The sequence below is a fragment of the Mastomys coucha genome, unplaced genomic scaffold (genome assembly GCF_008632895.1).
Source record: "Mastomys coucha isolate ucsf_1 unplaced genomic scaffold, UCSF_Mcou_1 pScaffold8, whole genome shotgun sequence".
NCBI classification, from domain to species: domain Eukaryota; kingdom Metazoa; phylum Chordata; class Mammalia; order Rodentia; family Muridae; genus Mastomys; species Mastomys coucha.
Genome location: NW_022196914.1, coordinates 23,238,619 through 23,246,313, shown reverse-complemented (window position 1 = coordinate 23,246,313; position 7,695 = coordinate 23,238,619). Strand labels below are relative to the sequence as shown.

Here is a 7,695-nt window from a genome sequence, read left to right as displayed (position 1 = left end):
CTGTAGAAAACCAGCCCCCTCAATGTTAAATATCTGAAACGGACAAGAGATTTTTAAACACAGCAAGCTTGGGAACATTTATATTGCCATCTGTGAACCTTGTACTGAAAAATGTTTGAGCGACTGAGGTCAGACCTTAGTTTGAATTCTGCACTGGCACCAGATGGGCCTCAGTGAACCCGGGTTACACTACCAATCTCACAAGCAAATGCAGGGATTCGTGAAATACACTAACAGGTAACATGTACAGGCGGACCACAAGTCCAGCGCCAGCTCTCTTAGTTGCCTGGTGCTGTCTCAGGCTTTTGGTCTGACAGAGATTTCAGAGGCATGACTAAAAATCTACGATCCTTTGATCCTTTTGTTCTGAGATTCAGAGAGGCTTGCAATATTTCAATGACTTGTTGACACTGCCCTAAGGCTATTGAACTCACACGAAATTCCAGGCTGTTTCCACATCTTTCTTCAGTTATGGTGCTTATTTTTCCGGAGGCTGCCAGGATATTCCACATGCTAGTCTTTTTGTGTCTAGAATCTGTCTACACTGGAGAAAAAGGAAGTACTCATCGAGATTTTAATTCTTCCTCTTCTTCTTTCTCCTCCCCCTCCTCCTCTTCCTCTTCCTCCCTTTCCTCCTCCTTCTGGGAAAAATAGAGGGGGTCCATCAAAATTCCTAAATTAGGAGCAAAAAAATCTTGTAATCTTTTTCTTGTTGGGTCATTTACTTTTCCTGTTAGCTATTTTTATTTGGTTTTTTTTTTTAACAATTAAGAAATTACTTTATGGAACCACTTTTTGTTAAGAATGCTCTTGTTCCGTCCCTAAATAGTTCCAAGCACGCATTAGCCAGTTAGTTGTGTTGACCCATGGAGAAAGACGAGGTAGCTCTGCTCCACTTAGTGGAACAAACCCCGGGCGCAGTTGCTTCTGGATCCCAGCCTCTCGCTCTCCGGTGCAGACAGAGCAGGTTTGTCTCCTGGTGAACCAGGAATCGAAGAACCAAGCAGTCCCGGGCTGGTGAGGGGCATCGGTCCCTCGGTCCATCAGCCTCTTCTCCAAGTTCGCTGGCTCTGGCGAAGAGCTCGGGAGAGGACTCCGGATCCGAACAGGTGGAACGTCCTGGCTGAGCACCTAGGACCAGCCCCCGGGGCAGAGCCACCGCCTCCGCAGCGCTGAGCTTCCGAGTTCTCCAAGCCCCCGCGCCGCTCCCCATCCAAGCCAAACTCCAGCGGAGGCTCCGCCCCAGACCCCGCCCCAGCTTCTGAGTGGCGGCGCCGCGCGTCAGTCTGCGCTCGGGGCGGGAGCACGAACGGCTGTGACTGTAGCTGAGCTGGGGACTGCGGCTGCGAGGAAGCGAGCGGGGCGCCGGGCTGTAGCGGAGGGTGCACGCGGGTGGAGGCGCGCGTCTCGCATGGAGGCGCCGAGGAGCGCGCCGCGGGAGCGCGAGCGCGCTCGGACCACCTCAGGTGGGCGCCGGGATGGGCACAGTCTCTGCAGGGCGTGGTGGAGGCGAGGGTGGGCGAGGGAGGGCGAAGGGTGCTTGTGGCGCGGCGTCGGCCACACCTCGCGCGTGGCTGTGCGCGGGTTGCACCTGAGCCTCTGGCAATCGGACAGAGGCGGGTCTGTCCAGGAACACTCGTGCACGTGGACCTGCGGGTCGCTGTCTTTGGGGGAGAACTAACTGGGTTGTAAACTAAGCTACCGGGGTTCGCTCCTTGCAGAGGATGTGGCCCACACCTTTTCAGCAACCAGAGTTGTAAACCGCAGAGAACACTCTTGAATTTTTTTTTTTAAAAGCTCAACAAGGGGACAGGGTGACAGTAGATCGCTATTGCATTTCAGGCCCCTACCCCACTGGGTAGCAGTGGCCTGTCCCCTCCAAAGACCTTAGAAATGAAAGTTTTTTTTTTTTCCCTGTCCCTCAGCTGTGTCCGTGATTCAGTTTCTCTAGGTTTCGTTGAGCCACACGCTGGATCCTGTGTTTCTCCATCTACCACACAAGGAATGTGAGCCTAATAGTGAGAGAATCTGAGCAGTGTGTGTTCTCGCTTTGGGTGCGTAAATTGGGTTATTGGACACCAGGAATGTGTCTTAATTGCTATTCTCCGTCCTAGTAGGAGCTTCTGACACAGCAATGTGTTGTATAATGGAAGCAACACTGGTCTAGGAGTCAGGACACGAGGTCTGTCCACAGAGTGTCTGGGTAGGAGTTACCAACTATTCAAGACACCAGCCATTCGTGAAATGAGTGCTGGACAAGTTAATACCAAAGGCCTCTCCCAGCCTAGCAGTCTGTGACTAAATTATCCTAGTCTCAGAAGTTTAGAGAATGAACTTATTTGTTTAACCTTTATGCACCTCAGGTTATTATAGAATTAGTGAAATATTTCCTGTGGGTGTATCCAGTCAGACATTTTTATTTTGTTCCTTTCTTCCCTTTGGTTTGGGAGACTGCAGAATGCAGCCTTTGGCTTAACATAACCACCAAAAACAGTTCCTTTCTCTGCACAAAGTTCAAGTCGTGTCAGTACGCTCAAGCCCAGGGACAGAGAGGGACCTTTCGTTTGTTTCAGTCTTTGGGTTTTCCTGTAGGTTTGCAGGACAAGGCAAGATTCAAGGATCAGATTGTGGGAAAGGTTTCCCTTCCAAATATAACTGCTGAGGGCTTAGGAACACAGAAGATCACCTTTGCAACAAACGAGCAACAGCAAAAACAAAAACAAACCCAAAAACAAAACCCAGAACCAGTGGTCTTAAAGTCACGATGTGCTCAGGCTAGAATGGAGACAGCCTTTTGGTCTACCTCTTAATTATTTGCTAAAAGAGAGACATAGATTCACTTTTAAAATAATAAGCAAGCCTCGACAGAAACCAAAGAGACAACAGAAGAAACCCCCACAGAACTGTTGGGTGTGGAGAAGGGGTTGGGGTAGTGTTTTTAACTATTGATAAATGTGTTTCAGTATTGAAAAAAAAATCATAGGACACACATCTGTGTACAGCATTACTAGAAAGACCCTGACAGAATATTGCACAAGGATGAGGAATCTTGAAGGTCATTTCACCCAGTAGTCCAAACCTCAGGGGAGGCACCATCACCTCCAAGGGGGATATGATGGTGCTGTAAAATCAGTTGGCCTTTCAGCGTCTTTGGCAGACCTCTGTGTTTGAGGATGGCATACGTTTTTCCGTACATTCACCTCCCAACTATATTATTTCATGGCACTGAACTATTTGAGGGCTTGAGGCGTGGCTGTGCTATCATCCACCATTGTCCCTAAGTTTGATGGCGGTGTGCACATCCTCAGCTGTGTTCTGAGGAGCTACTCAGCTCCTTGGTGGACCCTAGGGGTTAGGATTGAGACAGAATGCCCAGTGTGTAATGGGTGAATACCAGGAGCCAGGTCTGGCATTCCAGCCACATCTGAAGCAGCTTTGCTTTCTATTATTTGTTTTATGTTGCTGTTGTGGATATGTTTTTCTCTAGGGAATGTGGTCTGAAACTAAACCAAAATTTAGAAAATAATGAGTATCATTTTTTTAGTCTCTCTTGCGGCTTAGAGCACTTATAATATATAAAGTTGTCCTGGTTGTTCACGGCCCATGGTAAACTCTGTAATGCTCAGTACTGCTGTTATAACCATCATCCTTGCCTTCTGTTATGAAGCCGCTTATTGTTTATCCCTAGGATACAAAACTGCTTTAAATGGGGACTTGTCCAGCCAAGATCCCAACCTCATACTTAGACTATTCTGCCAATTAAAAGCTGCGTCCCAAATATCCTGGGTTCCCTTATGCCCAAGCCCTTCACCAGTCACTGCCTTGTGTGTGGAGCAGATGTGTCACGCCCTCCATAGGCACACTTTCTTCATAGGTGAGCACTGTAGTCTCTAGGTGGGTAGGTGAATTCAGAAGGTGAGCATGCCTGTGCTCACGGAGAGAGGCGGACTGGAACTGTTGTCAACCAAGGAGTGATGCCCATGGTGTGTGTGTACTTCACGTGCATGGGCATGGACGTTTATACAGGAGCTAGTGCCTGCATAGCCTCTGGTCTCAGGCAGTTAGTAACTGTCCTAAGGAGTGTAAATAGCTGGGAGTGTCCCAAATCCTGGTTCTAATGGAGAGGGAAATATTGCTACACTTTTAGACTTCTCTTATTTCTGTGGGATGACTAACCAATGGCATGTTTTTGGTTGGTTTTGTTTTTTGTTTGTTTGTTTGTTTGTTTGTTTTCTTATGTGTTAAGAAGGTAGAGCTTCTTTACTGGTGTAATTATTCATGGAAAAAACATGTCTTTTTGGGTTACCCTATAGACTTTGGTTCACCAGAGTGAACTTCTCTGGCTCTCAGGTGAGCTGAGCACCCCAACTAGCTGGTCCAGAATAGTGCTTGTCTCTTCCCAGCAGTAGGGGTACTCACTGTGTTCTCTGGGTGCTAACTACTTAGGGAGACGCTGGCAACAGAGGCAAAAAGAGTTCTGAGTGATTCTTCCTGCTTTCATTCCATGGTGCTTAGAGCCACTGTAGATGTGTGGAGGGTTTCCAGTTCCAAGTAGCTCCAGGAGGTAGACCCAGGACGGCCCAGGTCTCTTCTTAAGGCACATTCCTAGCCATCCATCTGCCTGGTCATCTGCTGAAATAGTCCTGGTATCTGCCTACGCAGGCCCTGCAGTTCCTAGCAAGGGCTTCTTCAGCTCACTGGACCTGTTCTCAGAGGGAAGTCTGGGCTGTCATTTTTATACCATTGTGTTGTCTGAGATGACTTACAGGATGGGTGTACAAGAGGGACTAGAAAACTTTGTCTTTTCTTCCAAGTTTCCCATGGCTCTATGGTTCTTTCTGTGTAACCCCTGAAAGCATCCGCGTTCAGGAGTTATCAGACGAGTGTGTTCACCCGGGGCCTCCCCTCTCTCCACTGAATGGATGGTCACTTAGATAATCTGTTTTCAAAACTTGAAGTTATGCTTGGCATGGTGGCACACGCCTTTAATCCCAGCATCGGGAGTCAGAGGCAGGTGGATCTCTGTGAGTTCAAGGCCAGCCTGGTCTACATGGTAAGTTCTTGTTTGATTGCAGTTAATTTCATGGGAGACTGGTGTTTCTTTCTAGCCCATCAGCAGGAAAGGTTTTGTGTGTGTGTGTGTGTGTGTGTGTGTGTGTGTGTGTGTGTCCTTGTTTTTCTAGTACTACTTTTTCTAGATGTAGTCTATTTAAAAAACCAACAAGCAACTTTCTGGTTTAATTAGGGGAACAACAGACAGGTGGCATCATGTTTAAATTAAAAAGATGGTAAAAAGTTTACGTTTATCTCTAAGAGATGGAGGAACACCATCTGTCGCTACCGTTGCCAGGAGCCCTAGAAAATAAAACCCCAGGAAGTGCAGGACATAAAATATTATGGCCGACATGTTTCTAAATTATGAATTTCACAGTAGATCTCTTGTTGCTGTCTTAACCCGTGTGATCCCTGCATTTTCTCTGGAAAGCACCCCGCACCCCTCCACCCCTTCCAGGATGAGATGGAAGGGGAGTGTCGTTGAAAGTCAAGGGCTGAGGGAGCTGGGAGAAATCTCAGTTGATGTGTGCAGCCATGCAAGCATGAGGACCCGAGTTCCCAGCACCCACATTAAAAAGCCAGGAGCAGTGAGTGCTGTGTTGTCTGTACTCAGATGCTGGGGAGCTACAGGTAGGAGGATCCCTGGAGCCTGCTGCACATCCAGGCTAGCTGTGTCCCTGAGCTTGATTAAGGAGGGCACCTGCTGTCAACCTATGGCCTACACATACACACTCTCTCTCTCTCTCTCTCTCTGACAGGGGAAGAAAGGTGGGTACTAAACTCCCCTGTCCCATCACTGTGGAGATGAGCTCACTGCTCTCTGGAGGTAGGACCACCTTTTAGAATACAAGCTTGTTTCTGAGTGGCCTGGGACTGTGGGTAGCCATAGAGTGGAAACTCACCAGGCTTGCTGTTTAGGTCAGTGCTAGAGTGTCTCTCCTAGTACCTAGTCTCCCAAGTTTAACAGAAGTGAACTAAGTCCTTTCCTACCTGGTGCTGTGAGAACCTATTCCTCTGTCTTAGGACAGTAGCTGCTATGCTGAGAGAATATCTTTTACGATCCGTGACAGGAAAACCTCGGCTTACCTTTGGGCTATGTAAAGTCACAGGAAAACGGTGCACCTAAAGCAGCCACTTGGATGGGTTTAACTTCTGCAGTGAGCAGGATGCAGTGAGGGAGGAGGAAGTGGATGAGATGTGGAGCCAGTGCTGAATACAGTCAGCCACCGGCTCCAAATGAAGTACAGAGTGAGGGGCAGACAGCCCCTGCAGTGCTGTTGTTAACTCTGTGCCCTTTTGCTTGGCGTTTGCCAATGTAGATGAGGGTTAGGTGGGCTGCTCACCTTGAAGTGGAAATATAATGAGTGGACTTAACAATACAGATACTGAGTCCCTTTGTCTTGTACCTGCGTCTGTGTGGGGCGCAGGCACAGCAATCCCTTCTGCTGTGTGTGAAGGTAAGCATGACTTCAATGCAAAGAGTCTACATCATTTATCCATGGTATGTTCATCTACCTTGTGTTTTACATATTTGCTCAGCTCCAGTGTGGCTGACATCTGTGATAGCCGATGGATGGTTGCCTACCTTCTCCTGTTCTTAGTGTTTTCACACTCCAGGGTCCCCTCCCAGGCAGACCTCACTGAGGGCAGTTCCTCTTCTCTGCTCCCCCACCCCAACCCCTCATTTAGTTCTTCGTTCCCTCTTTCTCCTGTCTCCGTGCACGAGGCTCTTTCTTTACCAGAACTAATGCATTCAGGACAACTGATGTTCAGATCTGCAGAACCAAGCTTGCCCCTCTAAGGATCGAGGCTGTGCTGACATTTATCCAGGTTGGATGGGTTTTGTGTCTACGCTTGGAGCATCCATGCTGTGGGCCTCTCTTTGAATGATGTTTTGAGCTTAGCTGGAGGTCAGTCTGTTTGCAGCTATTTAATATCCATGCCTTGTGCACCATTGTGATTCTTTCTGTTGCACAACACACAAACCTACTGAAAGGAAGAGACCTCTGGAGAGGGAAGGTGGTAGGTGACAGACTGGCCTCCCGACACCTCTTTACAGACAGGAAGCTGAGGTCCAGGGCACTTGGCTCCCTCAGGCCAGACTCCAAGTTCCCTCTTCATCCCACTGTGTCAAAGCCTTCCTGCCAGGTGACCACTTCATACTCTCACTTCAGCTCTGTATTTAGGTGGGGCGTATAATTAAGGGAAGAGAGACACAATGGTGCCTCACACTTTTCGCATGCACGCTCAGAGCTAGAAGGGGCCACCAGGCCAGCTTTTGCTATACTAGAGTGACAGGACAGTATCAGATGAAGTTGTTATGTTTGTTAATCTCTGTTGGAGCACAGAGGATGCTCTCAGAGCTGGGATGGCTTCCATGGTGTCTGCTGTCCAGGGCCTTTCCTTTTCAGTTTGTTTCTGATTTTCTTCTGTTCTTTCTACTGTGTGTCTACACTGAACTTGGCTCTCAGTCCCTTGGTCGCTTTGTGGAGCCCCAGTCATCACTCTTCCCCTTACCAGAGAGGAAGAAGGGTGAGGAATCAGCCACTCTTAAGGAGCCCTTCCTGGTGTCTGTCTGTCTGCCTGTCTGCCTGTCTGCCTGTCTGCCTGTCTGCCTGTCTGCCTGCCTGCCTGCCTGCC

General features: G+C 48.5%; 1 protein-coding gene across 3 annotated transcripts in view; it reads left to right on the top strand.

Moving 5' to 3' along the window:
- Window positions 1-1,244: 1,244 nt before the first annotated feature.
- Otulinl (OTU deubiquitinase with linear linkage specificity like) overlaps window positions 1,245-7,695 on the top strand; it is a 24,855-nt gene continuing 18,404 nt past the window's right edge. The window contains exon 1 of one of the 3 annotated variants that reach the window (XM_031360240.1): window positions 1,245-1,466. In XM_031360240.1, coding sequence (XP_031216100.1) covers window positions 1,412-1,466 — 55 coding nt within the window. In that variant the 5' untranslated portion in view covers window positions 1,245-1,411. Of the gene's footprint in view, window positions 1,467-1,503; window positions 2,055-7,695 lie in introns of those variants that run through there. The other 2 variants (XM_031360239.1, XM_031360241.1) reach the window with 2 other exon arrangements.